Source organism: Hemiscyllium ocellatum, chromosome 39, assembly GCF_020745735.1.
Source record: "Hemiscyllium ocellatum isolate sHemOce1 chromosome 39, sHemOce1.pat.X.cur, whole genome shotgun sequence".
Classification (NCBI taxonomy): domain Eukaryota; kingdom Metazoa; phylum Chordata; class Chondrichthyes; order Orectolobiformes; family Hemiscylliidae; genus Hemiscyllium; species Hemiscyllium ocellatum.
This window is the reverse complement of record NC_083439.1, coordinates 7,351,029-7,364,612: the sequence shown is the minus strand read 5'-3', so window position 1 is coordinate 7,364,612 and position 13,584 is coordinate 7,351,029. Positions and strand designations below refer to the sequence as shown.

The window sequence follows — 13,584 nt, the reverse complement described above, 5'->3', positions numbered from 1 at the left end:
TACCTCAAGTCCTACCTTGAGCCCAGTGAAGTTTCCACTCTCTAGCACCATCTCTTGCCACAGGGCTAACATTGAGGGAATTCATGAGCAGATACAGCTAAAGACATGTCCATCTACAATTAAGCAATTAAAATTGGGAAGGTCAAGATGCCAGAATTAGAGGCATCTTGGATGGTTGTGGGGCAAGAGGGGATTATCGGCGAAGGGGTAAGCAAGGCCACAGACGGATGATCAGAAAACATGAGTGAACAGGATTCAGTGTAAATGAACAGGACTTTTGGTGTTAATAACAACATGAACAGTATGTATTCCATGGTCTCAAATGTATGGCGGTAGAAGGGAGGCAACCTGAAATGCACTGGAAAAGTCAAGTTTAGAAGTAAAGAGATGGATGAGGGGCTCAAATAGAGTTGGGCAATATTACAGAAGTGGAAGTAGATGACTTTAATAATAACCTGTGTATGTGGTTGGAAGCTTACCGCTGTGTCAAATAATAATACCAAAGTTGTCAACCAGTGGGTTACCCACTGATGCAGAACAGATGGCATCAATGGTTAGAAAATGGGCTTTTTAAAAGTTATTAATTCACAGGATGAGTATATCACCGGTTAGGCCAGTATTTATTGCCCATTCTCAATTGTCCTCTGCGCAATTAAGAGTCAATCACACTGATATAGGTCTACAGTTACAGACCAGGTAAGAACAGCATTTTCCTTCCCGAAAGGACATTAGTGAACTAGATGGGTTTTTTACAACAATCAACAATAGATTCATGATCTTAATTAGACTCTTAATTCCAGATTTTTACTAAATTCAAATTCACCACCACATATCGGAGATTGTAAACAAAGAGTCGGACTTATTTCTTTAGAGGAGAACGTTGCTCATCCAGTATTGGATATCGGACAAGCAGGCAGATAACTTTGAGATAACGTGAAAGCATCAGGAAAGCTGGTAGTGAAGTAGACAGGCAGGAAGCTGCAAGAACACAGTAAGTCAGGCAGCATCAGAAGGTAGAGAAGGTAAAGTTGCCATAGTTCCAGAGGACTATAAAATCGCACTTTCATTAGAGAGAGAGAGAAAACTGGAGATAAGTTTAACTCTGAGAGTCACTGTGCTTTAGACATGGGTTGAGGTTGAGAAGGTTGGACCTTCAATAGTGTCATCACCTAGTGTGGAAACTGCTGTTGCATCATTCTGAATCTACAACACAGACAAAAGTTTCTTGGTGCATTGAGTCTGTATTGGTCAAAACATGTAATGTTTCAACACTTCACCCATAGCCTTATATGTCTTTTTAAATGCACAATGCAATCCCTACTTCTTAAATGCTACAAGGGTTCTGCCTCTCCAATCCTACAAGCAGAGATTCCCACCAGCCACTGAGCAAATATGCTTTCCTCACATCACCTTGAAAGTTCTTGCCCTTTACCTTAAATCTATGCCCCTGGTAACTGATCCCTCCACAAGGGGAAATATTTCTTCTTGTCTGCCCTGTCTATGTCGTTCATAATTTTATGCATCTCAATCATAATACTCCACTCCCCCCTCCCTCCTCCCTCCTCCACCGACCAATGACCAACCCCAGGCTCCTCTACTCTAAAGAAAACAACCTCAGTATACCAAATCTCTCTTCATAACTAAAACTTTCTGTACCCGGCAATATCCCAGTAAATCTACTCTGTACTCTCTCCAGTGCAATCACATCCCTTCTATAATGTTGATTCCAGAACTGTACATGGTACTGTAGTTGTGTCTAACCAACTTTTTATATAGTTGCAGCATAACCTCAATGCAGTTAAACATATGCCTTAGCTAAGAGAGGCAAGAATCCCATTTGCCTCCTTAGCCACTTTATCCAATTGTCCTGCTAACTTAAGGGACTAGTGAACATACACACCAAGGTCCCATTGATCCTAAGTGCTTTCCATCATGCATGCCCAAGCACATCACCTCACATTTATCCAGATTTAATTTTATTTCTCCCTGATCAGCCCATTTATGTATGCCAGTGATCTGAAGTGATCCTCCTCACTATTTACCACTCCACCATTTTTCTTATCCTCTGCAAACTTACTGATCAACCCTCGTACATTCAAGTCTACATCATTCATACATATCATAACCAGCAAGAGCCCCAACTCTGATCACTGTTGAAATGCAATGGACACTGGCTTTCAGTCACAAAATCACTTCATGGCCAACACCATCTGCTCCTTGCCTTCCACTCACCCAGTTCTCGATTCAATTAGCCAAATTTACTTGGATCCCAGGAGCACTTGCCTTTCAGTCTCCTATGTGGGAGCTTATCTAAAGCCTGCTGAAGTCCAAGTTGTTAAATCAAATGCAGTACCTTCATCCACACATTTGGTCACTTCTTTAAATATATCACAGTCCTTGTCCCTGATTTCTATACCCACGTTGTCCCTATCACTAGTGAACCCTGACACAAAGTATTCATTCAGAACTGTACTTATGTCCTCTAGCTTCACTCAAATTTCCACTGTCATGCTTATCAGGTCCTCCTCTTTCCTTAGTTACCCTTTTATCCTTAGTGTACATGTAAAATAACTTAGAATTTTCCTTTATTTTGTCTGCCATTATTCTTTCATGACTTTATCTTGCTGTCTTAATTTTCTTCGAGTAAAAAGTGAGGCATCTTAATTTTCTTTACAAGTTTCCCCTTGCATTCTCTGCAAACCTCTAAGTGCTCAGTATTTGTCAAAAGCCTTCCTTTTTCTTTTTATCCAATCCTGAATATACCTTGATATCAAGGGATCACCCTTTGTCATTATTGGAACATGTTGGCCCTACACTTTCCCTACTTCCTTCTTGAATGCACCCCACTGCTCTGTCACAGATTTACTTAAATGTTATCTGGTTACAGTCCATTCTGGCCAAAACATACCTGATCTTAATTAAAGCAACCTTCCCCAGTTTAGAAATTTGATTTTAGTCCAACTTTAGCCCTTTTCCATAGCAATTTTGAATCTAACTGAGTTAGGATAGCTATCTGCAAAATGTTCACCCTATTGATAGAGGAGCCATTTGCCTCAATCCATTACCTAAATTTAACTCCAGGACCCCCCCCCCCCCTCTCTCTCTGTGGTGCCATCTAAATACTGGCTTTAAAAAAATGTCCTGGATATATTTAAGAGCTCTGCTCCCTCTAAATCTTTCACACTATGAATCCCCCAGCTAACACTGGAGTAGTTGAAATCCTCTACTATGACTACCTTATTACATTTACACTTTGCTGATATTTGCATACTTCTTGCTCTTGATAGGTACTCTTCCTATTTCTCTTGGATCGTTAGGGGGCTATGGTATACTCCCAGCACATGATTGCTCCTCTTTGTTTTTTTTAAGTGATTTCCATTTGAGAAACCTTCTAAGATGTCATCTCTCTTTACCACTGTAAATTTAATCCCTAATCAATATTGCGACACTCTGTCCTCTTTTACTGCTGATTTTACTGCTCCTCGGATGCTGCTTGAACTGCTGTGCTTTTCTAGCACCACTCCAATCTAGACTCATCGCTCCTCTTTTATCTCCTTCCCTATCTTGCCTGAAGGCTCCACATGCTGAAATATTGCCCAAGGAGAAAGTGAGGACTGCAGATACTGGAGTTCAGAGTCGAGAGTGTGGGGTTGGAAAAGCACAGCAGGTCAGGCAGCATCCAGGGAGCAGGAGAATCAATGTTTCGGGCAAAAGCCCTTCATCAGGAATAAGGCACATCAGGAATATTGCCCTGCCAATCCTACCCCTCTTTCAGGATCCTGTTTCAGTGACAGTAATTATCTCGCACCCCCATGTTCTAGCTTTGTTCTCAACTCATTTGCCTTGTTCATCAGACTTCCTGCATTGAAATAAGTACCGCTTCATCATGTCAAACTCCCTTGTGCTTTGACTGGCCTATAATTTTAATGCATTCTCGACTCCTTTGCTGTCTCTTCAAATTTTGCTGCGCATCGTCCCTGCTGGACCTTCTTTCAGGACACCAAGCCCTTGCTGCCAAATTAGTTTGAAACTTCCCAAAAGCCAGAATGCTGGTCCCATCCCAGTTCAGGTGCAACCCATCTGCCTTGTTCAGGTTCCACTGCCCCCAAAGACCCAAAGCCCTCCCTCTAGTATTCCTTCTCCAACCAGTTTTTGTTCATGGGAATAGGGCAGGATTGGCTGGCCAGCATTGTAGCCCATTTTTAATTGCCCTTGAGGAGGTGATGGCAAGCTGATATTCTTAAACCGCTTCAGTCCATTTTGGTGTTAGTGGTTGCACAATGCCTTTAAGGAGGAGTTTCAGGATTTCACCCAGCCATAATGAAGGAATGGTGATATATTTCCAAACCAGGGTGAGATTGGCTTGGCAGGGGATTTTGCAGGTGGAGGCATTTCCAAGTATCTACTGCCTTGTCCTTTTTAATGGCAACAGTCATGGGTTTGGAAGATGCGAGCTAAGTAGCCTTGGTGAATTTTTGCAATACACCTTGTAAATGGTACATATTGCTGATACTGTGTGTTGTGGTGGAAGGAGTGAATGCTTATGGATGTGGCACCAGTCAAGTGGAAGCTTTGCCCTGGATGATACCATGCTTCTTCAGAGCTGTCAGAGCTACATTCATCCAGGCAATTGAAGAGTATTCCATCACACAATTGACTTGTGTAGATGGTGGACACGCTGGAGGATTCAAGAGCTGAGTTATTTGCTGCAGAACTCAGGCCTCTGACCTGTTCTTGTAGCCACAGATTTTTTTATGGCAGGTTCGCTTCAGTTTCTGGTCAGTGGTAAATTCCAGAATGTTGATTGTGAAGGGATTCAGTGATGGTAATGTACTTGGGGCAATGGTTGGATTCTCTCTTGTTACAAATGGTCATAGCCTGACATTTGTGTGGCATAGATGTTACTTGCCACTTATCAGCCCAAGTGTATATATTATCCAGGTCCTGCTGCATGTGGGCTTGGCCTACAACAGTGTCTCAAATGGTGCTAAACATTGTGCAATTACCAAAATCTCCAGTTCTGACTTTATGATAGAGAGAAGGTCATTAATGAAGCAAGTGAAGATAGCTGGACTAGGTCTACATTTGGGAACTCCAGCAGAAACGCCCTCACAAAGTCACAGCCACCTTCATTTGTGTCAGACAGGAGTCTAATCAGTGGAGTTTTGTTAGATTTCCTAATGCCACAGTCAGTCAAATGTGACCTTGATGCCAAGGGCAGTCACTCTCATATCACCTCAAGAATTCAGTTCCTTTAAACCAAAGCTGTAATGAAGTCAGCAGCTGAATGGCCCTGGCAGAACCAAACTAAGCATCAGTGATCAGGTTATTGCTGAGCAAGTGCTTGATAGCACTGTTAATGACACCTTCCATCACTTTAAAGATGATCAAGAGTAGATTCATGAAGCAGTAACTGGCCAAGTTGGCTATGTCCTGCTCTTGTGTACAGGGCACACCCGTGCAACTTTCCATATTTTCAGGTAGATGTTAGTGTTGTAGCTGTATTGGAACACCTTGATTAGAGGCACAGCAAACTCTGGAGTATGTTTATTCAGTACTACTCTTGGAATGCTGTCAAATATGCCTATCTGATGCCTTCAGCCATTTCTTGATATTACATGGAGTAAATCAAACTGGCTAAAGACTGGCATCTGTGACACTGGGGTCCTTTGGAAGAGGCCAAGATGGATCATTCATTTGGTACTTCTAGCCTTGATTTTTGTCCTGATGCGCGAGGCTTCCAGATTAAGAATCGGGCTATCTGTTCAGCCTCCTCCTCCAGTGAGTTGTTTAATTGCCCACCACCATTCATGACTGAGTTAGACAGAAAAAGCTTCAATATAATAAAAGAATGAACTTCAAATGTGAATTGCTTAGCCCTATCATTTGCTGCCTAAGCCATTTGGTAAATAAGCGGTTTGCAGCCTCACCATGTTGACTCCTCATTTTTAGGTGTGCCTGGTGTTGCAATTGGCATGTCCTCCTTTATTGAATTTAATAGTTATTTTATGTATTTTTAATGCTCTCTGAGCAATTAGTATACAGTTTCACAGTATGATTAGTACTTTTTGTAGCAGCCATTTTAACTACAGAATTCTATAAAAGGGAAGAAATTGGGAAGCAGACAATTGTAATTATGAAGTAGCAGCAATACACTTTTAAATGGTGAGGGTGAAATAAACAGAATGTCAAATTACTATGTTTATGAATATTATGCCTTGCAAAATTGATGTCTCTAGCTTCTCTTATAAGTACAATAGATTATTCTTCCTCTAAATTTATGCAGTTACTTTGATACTTGTGATGAAAAATAGATTTTAACACATCCTAATTTTGAGGTTTATAATCTTAATAAATTTTAAATTGTCTTTGGCACTATAAACAGTTGGTTGATAAATGTACTTTTTAAACATGCTAGAAGGCAGTAAAGTTGTGAAAGAGACCTAATCCACCAAGTCACTTTGTGGCCAGACATGGCAAAACTAAGACCATAAGACATGGGAGCAGAAATTAGGCCATTCAGCATTTCAAGTCTGCTCCGCTGTTCAATCATGGTTGATAAGTTTCTCAGGAGAAAGTGAGAACTTCTTGATGAAGGCTTATGCCCAAAACATTGATTCTCCTGCATTCCTGATGAAGGGCTGTTGCCCGAAACATCAATTTGCCTGCTTCTCAGATGCTGCCTGACCTGGTGTGCTGTTCCAGCACCATACTCAATGACCTGGCCACTACAGCCTTCTGTGGAGTGAATGCCATAAATTCAACACTCTCTGGCGAAAGAAGTTTCTCCTTATCTCCATTCTGAAAGGTCTTCCCCTTACTCTAAGGTTGTGCCCTCAGGTCCCAGTCTCTCCTACCAATGGAAACATCTTCCCAACATCCACTCTGTCCAGACCATTCAGTATTCTATAGGTTTCAATTAGATCTTTCCCCCCCTCCCCCCACCATGGTCTGACCAGAGCCTTATAGAGCCTCAGAAATACATCCCTGCTTTCATATTCATGTCCTCTCAAAATAAATGCCAACATTGCATTTGCCTTGCCAATTACTGACTCAACCTACAAGTTTACCTCGAGAGAATCCTGGATTAGAATTCCTAAGTCTCTTTGCACTTCAGATTTTTGAATTTTTTCCCCATTTAGAAAATAGTCCATGATTGTATTATTCTTACCGAGTGCATGACCTCACACTTTCCCACATTGTATTCCATTTGCCATTTCTTTGCCCACTCTCTTAAGCTATCCAAATCCTTCTGCAGTCTCCTTAATATTTCATGTTCCTCTACCTATCTTTGTAGGTTTGTGAACTTAGCTGGAATGCCCTCAATTCGTTCATCTAGATTGTTAATGTATAAAGTGAAAAGTTGTGGTCCAAACACGGAACCTTGCAGAACACCATGTATCACTGTTTGTCATCCTGAGAAAGACCCTTATATCCCCATTCTCTGCTTTCTGCCATACAGCCAATCTTCTATCTATGCTAGCATCTTGCCTGTAACACCACAGGCTCTTATTTTGCTTAGCAGCTTCCTACGTGGCACCTTGAAGTCCAGGTAGATAACATCCATTAGCCCTCCTTAGTCTAACCTGTGTGTTATGTCCTCAAAGAATTCTAGCAGACTTGTCAGGTATGACCTCCCCTTGTTGAAACCATGTTGACTTTGCCCTATTTTACCAAATCATGATATTTACTGAAGGATAATTAAGATGGAAGTTTGACACAACAATTCACATTGGTAAATGTTGACAGAAAATAGAGAGCAGGTATTAAGCGTCTTGGATAAGAAGTATTCAACTTATGCAAAACATTTAATAACATAACTTACACAGCCTAAGAGAAAGAAAGCAGTAATTTAATACTACAAGGTAGTACATATGTGGGATAAAATATGTTGAACTGGAGAACTAAAGCTTCAATACAATGTGATACACAAGAATATTTACAAAATGAAACATTTGGGTGCTCATTCTACAGCATGTGATAAAGCCAAAGCGATTCTTGCCACAGTTTAAGCAAGGTCGGTGGCTAAGAATTTAATCATTTTTTGCAAGTTAACTCTGATTTATTTAGTATTTACTGTTTCATTCCTTTTCTAGGTTGGTAAATTTTAAATGTCATGTTGGAAATGAAACTGACAAATTTACAACTAAAAAATCCTTTGGCAATGACAGTGGTAGAAATATAGATTTCAGATAAATGCACATCTGAATTCATCATGATTTACAAATTTTGACATAGATGTATATACACATTTCTCTACAACTAATTGCCTGATTTTGACCACTTTTTTCCAGTACATAAATAGGTTGATTATATTTTGCTTAACAGCAGAAAACAGATGGAATAAATTACAAAAGATGTTGTGTTTACTTCGAAGAACAACATTGTCCAATTTATAGGAGCAAATTACTGCAGATGCTGGAATCTGTACCTAAAACAAAAATGCTGGCAAACACAGTGGATCAGACAGCTTCCACAGAGGAAAGTACGCTGATGTTTCAAGTCTAGGTGACTTGTCACCAGAGCTGATGTAAAGTGTGGAAGAGGCAGCATTTATGCAATGGGGGGTGGGGGAGGAGGTGTTGCTGGGTTGGGGATGGGGAGGATGGAGAGCTGGGGGAGGAAGGATGTTGATAGTTCTGATTAATTCATAGGCATGTGAGAAAGGCAGAACATCTTCAAATTGTGAACCCACTCCCGTTCCTTCCCTTTCTTTTCACTTTATTTGTTACATTCTCTGTCACCATGTCCTGTCTCCCTTCTCCTTACCCCAGTCAGACTGTCTGCTCTTTCCAGTCTGGCAGCTAGGCACACCGTTGTTCTGCTATTCTCACATTCCAATGACTTAATCTGAACTACTAACATCCTTTCTCACTCAGCACTCAACCTTGCTACCCCCCCCCCCCCAAACCTATCAGCGTTCCGGAGAGACCACTCCCTCCCCGACTCCCTCATCAGGTCCACACCCCCCACCAACCCAACCCCCACTCCCAGCACCTTCCCCTGCAACCGCAAGAAATGCAAAACTTGCACCCACACCTCTCTCCTCACCTCCCTCCAAGGCCCCAATGGATCTTTCCATATCTGTCACAAATTCACCTGCACCTCCACACACATCATTTACTGTATCCACTGCACCCGGTGGTCTCCTCTACATTGGGGAGACAGGCCACCTACTTGCAGAATGTTTCAGGGAACACCTCTGGGACACCTGCACCAACTAATTCAACTGCTCCGTGGCTGAACACTTTAACTCCCCCTCCCACAAGGACATGCAGGCCCTTGGCCTCCTCCATCGCCAGACCCTGATCACACGACGCCTGGAGGAAGAGCGCCTCATCTTCCGCCTAGGAACCCTCCAACCACACGGGATGAATGTAGATTTCTCCAGCTTCCTCATTTCCTCTCCTCCCACCTTATCTCAGTCCCAACCACCGGATTCAGCACCACCCTCTTGACCTGCAATCTTCTTCCTGACCTCTCCGCTCCCACCCCCTCTCGGGCCTATCACCCTCACCTCCTTCCACCTATCGTATTCCCAGCGCCCTGCCCCCAAACTCGCCGCCCCCCACCAACCCTTACCTTTTATCTCAGCCCACTCGGCACACCAGCCTCATTCCTGAAGAAGGGCTTATGCCCGAAACGTCGTTTCTCCTGCTCCTTGGATGCTGCCTGGCCTGCTGTGTTTTTCCAGCACCACATTTTTCAACCCCTCCAAACTCCCTACTATTGCATAAATACTGCCTTCTTCACACTTCACATCAACTCTGAAGAATCATCTAGACTCGAAACATCACAGTGCTTTCTCTCCATGAATGTTGCCTGATCCGTTGCGATCTCCAGCATCTTTTGTTTTCAGTACACTGTTCAACTTATATTTTAGCTATATTGACATTAATTTAAAAAAAAAATCATTAATACTTGTGACATCAGTAGAAGGTTTACTCACCGCCATGTAGGCATTTGTTCCCACATATGTTTTGGCTATTGAATTCACCAGCTACAAGAGAAATGGTGTTGTAATTTAAGTACAAATTATCAATAAGATCTTGAACAGTTCTTCCATCTTCAGATTCTAATATCTAAAACAGCAATGATATATCCTAATTGAAAAAAATGGGAAAGCCTAGGATGTACGTAAAGTGAAGTCACCATGTAGCTTAGGGAGAGACGAGTTGTGCTGGGTTTAACCTGAGGGTCACCATGGCTCAGGAGAGGAGCAAGCTTGAGATTGAAAGCACTCTGTTGGTGTCACTCTGCATCACAAACCAGCGGCTCAACCAACCAGCGGCTCAGCCAACCAATTGAATGTACACAACTTCAATAACAACTTGCTTTTAATGAACATCCCAGAATACTTTGTGGAGAAAAAATAGATGCTGTCACTGAAGAGTTGGATAATATAATTAAACAATCAAAGAAGCAAATGACGCTTCAAGCTTCAGCCCGATGAAGGGCTGAAGCCTGAAGCACGATTCTCCTGCTCCTTGGATGCTGCCGGACCTGCTAAGTTTTTCCAGCACCACAGTCTCGACAAGTTAACTTTGCGTCTGTTATAAGACTTCTTCAGAAATTGATGTTGAAAGAGGGGTTGGAAATGGAGTTCTTTCTCTATTATTACATGAACTGTGGAATCACTGGCAGGACTAGCAAAGGCTAATGGAATGTTGGTCTTTATGTCTAGAGAATTAGAGAATAAGGATGGCAGGAGTTATGCTGCAGCTATACAAAACAGTGGTTAGACCCTATTTGGAGTAGCATGAGCAGAGCTGGGCACCAGACCTGAGGAAGGATATTCTGGCGTTGAAGGAAGTACATTGTAGGTTTAACAAAATGATACCTGGACTTTAGGGGTTAAGTTATGAGATGAGATTATACTAATTAGGCCGTTATTCTCCAGAATTTAGAAGGCTAAGGGGGGATCTGATTGAAGTCCTTAAGATAATAAAAGGAAAAAGTAAGGTAGATAAGTTATTTCCACTTTTTAGAGATTCTAGAACTAGAGGGCATAGTATAAAAATTAGGGGCCAGATCATTTATGAGAGGGGTTAGGAAGCACTTCTACACATACAAAGGTGGTATAGATTTGGAACTCTCCTCCACAATTGGCAGTTGAATTGAGATTGATTGTTAATTTTAAATGTGAGTTGACAAATCTTTGTTAAGCAAAGGGCTAAAGGCAGATATATGGAGTGAAGCCACATATCAGCCATGATCTCACTGAATGGTGTAACAGGCTCAAGGGACTGAATGGCCTAATCCTGTTCTTATGTGTTGCCCATTCCCATTTGCCTTTGAAGTGAGTGGTTTGCTAGGACATTTCAGAGAGATGGTGACATTCAAAACAGGCAAGCCCATTTCTATGAATCTGGAGTCATATGTAGATCGGACAGAAGGACAACGACTGTATTCCTTCCCTAAAGGATATCAGTTAACTAAATGGGTTTTATCAAAAATAGTTGTGAGATACACCATTATGAGAACTAATTTTATATTCTACAATTTATTATTTTAATATAAATTTTACCAGTTGCTGTGATAGTATTTAAACCTATATAGTACTACGCTATAAAGGCATGGGGGGAAACCGAGATGGTTGGAAGACTTAAAAGGGTGAAGTGATACCAAGGAATTTATTATAACTTGAATGACACAAATGTTGAGTGGACCATTGAACATGTCCCTTTTTAACACTTTCCTTCACCCTCTGCTTATAAACTCTTTGCTCTGAAAGTATGACTTGATAATGGAACAACAAGGACAATGGAGTATCTGTGATTTTAGGAATTTTCAATAGTGTCAACAATTAAAATTTAAAGATTGAAAAATAAATTGAATAATAGAGGAGGAGAGTGAGTTAAAACTGGTGAATTAGAATTAAATCAGGTATTCAAAGAGGGAAAGAAACATTTGATAAGCAGTGAATATGGGGCAGAAAGTAAAAGATGAAAAAAAATGAATTTAAAACTTGAAATAATTTAGCGTTCAGAAAAAACAAGGTTATGCAATGTTTGGTTTGAGTAAAAATGAGCATAGCAGCTGATATGGGAACAAGTATGAAGAGGGTATAACAAAAATAATTGTCATTTCCAAATAATGTATTCAATCCAAAGATATTGCCATTGACCCTTTTACTACTCTTGTCATCCCCCTGTGCAAGATGAAGTACCCAGTCAAGGTACTAAGCCTTGCAGCTAAGAAATCAGAAAATTTACTGACTTCAAAAAATTTCACAAACATAAAGGATTTGGAAATTTTAACCAAGGCCATATGAACAGGAGTCTTTAAATCCTATGGTCTGACACTCCAAACACATTTGTTTGATATTGGCTTTATGGAACATCCTAATTTTCTCTTCCAAAGTTTTCCTACTCCAGAAAGTTGCAACTGGAGATGATGACTTATTTGTTCATGTCTGTAACATATTGTTATTAACTGCCTAGTTCAATTTGCTATTCTTAACAAATTCCAAAAGTTCAAGTACTTAATTTCTTTATTACCAAGTCTTTGACAAGCTCATTGGCTAACACCACGTTCTCTCCCTCTCGCTTTCTCTTTTCTCTCACAATACTATGATGAAAAAAAATCCCTGACCTTTTACACTTATCAAGTATGGTTCCAGAGGATGTACGTTATATTCTAACCTTGAATATAACCTTCCTTCCTGACACAACCTTAAAAATAATGACAATCTGCACAAGGTACTTCCTCTTTGCAATGGCAGTTCTGCAATTAGTTAATAAGAGACCATACCACAATCAACACACATCAAAAAAGAAATACCACTAAAACTGATATTTATCCAATAAGTCAGTGCAACGTGGTAACATATTTCTGACTTTCAGCTGAATCTCTAAATTGAATGACTGTTGTAGTGAATCCATTAATGTTGATTCAAATCCGAAGATATTTGACTTAAAACAATAATGCTGTTTTTCTCCCCATGGATATTTTATAACATCTGTAGTATTTGCTTTTATTGTAACCAATGAGAAATGATAGCCCACTTGCTCTACATTCACCTTCAACATCTATACTTTGCATTCATTTGTTCACTGGATGTGGGCATCACTGCCTGAGCCAGCATTTACTGCCCATCCCTAAATGTCCCTGTAAGCCACCTTCTTGAACAGCTTCAGCCCTTCTCAACAAGTCTCAGTGTTGTTGAGAAGGGAGTTCCAGGATTTTGACTTGATTAAAGTAAAGGAATGACAACATAGTTTCAAGTCAAGATGGTGCATGGCTTTTGTTTTTGGGGTAACAGACTTGCAGGTAGTATTTTCATGTCCCTCTAGATAGCAGACATTGTGGGTTTTCAAGTATGCTTGTGAATTATCTTGCAGATCTTGAGTGGATCTTGTAGACGCCATTGTCCTTTGGGAAGAAAGAAAATGTTGAAGGTGGTGTATAGGGTGCTGATCAAATGGCTCCCTCTTCCTGGATGGTGTCAAGCTTCTTGAGTGTTGCAGAGCAGGTCTCCTCCACATAAGCAGAGAGTATTCCAAGGTGTTCTTGAGTTGTGCCTTGTAGATAGTGGACAGGTTTTGGGATGTCAGAGATCAGTTGCTCACCACAGATTTCCCA

At 40.9% G+C, this 13,584-nt stretch overlaps 1 protein-coding gene across 6 annotated transcripts in view; it reads right to left on the bottom strand.

The window, feature by feature from the left end:
• Positions 1-13,584, bottom strand: part of map2k5 (mitogen-activated protein kinase kinase 5) — a 393,643-nt gene that overhangs the window by 138,845 nt on the left and 241,214 nt on the right. For 5 of the 6 annotated variants that reach the window (XM_060852989.1, XM_060852988.1, XM_060852984.1 and 2 more), the window contains one exon: positions 9,950-10,000. The exons of the other annotated variant lie outside the window; for it this stretch is intronic. In XM_060852989.1, coding sequence (XP_060708972.1) covers positions 9,950-10,000 — 51 coding nt within the window. The remainder of the gene's footprint in view (positions 1-9,949; positions 10,001-13,584) is intronic. 6 annotated transcript variants of the gene reach the window in all.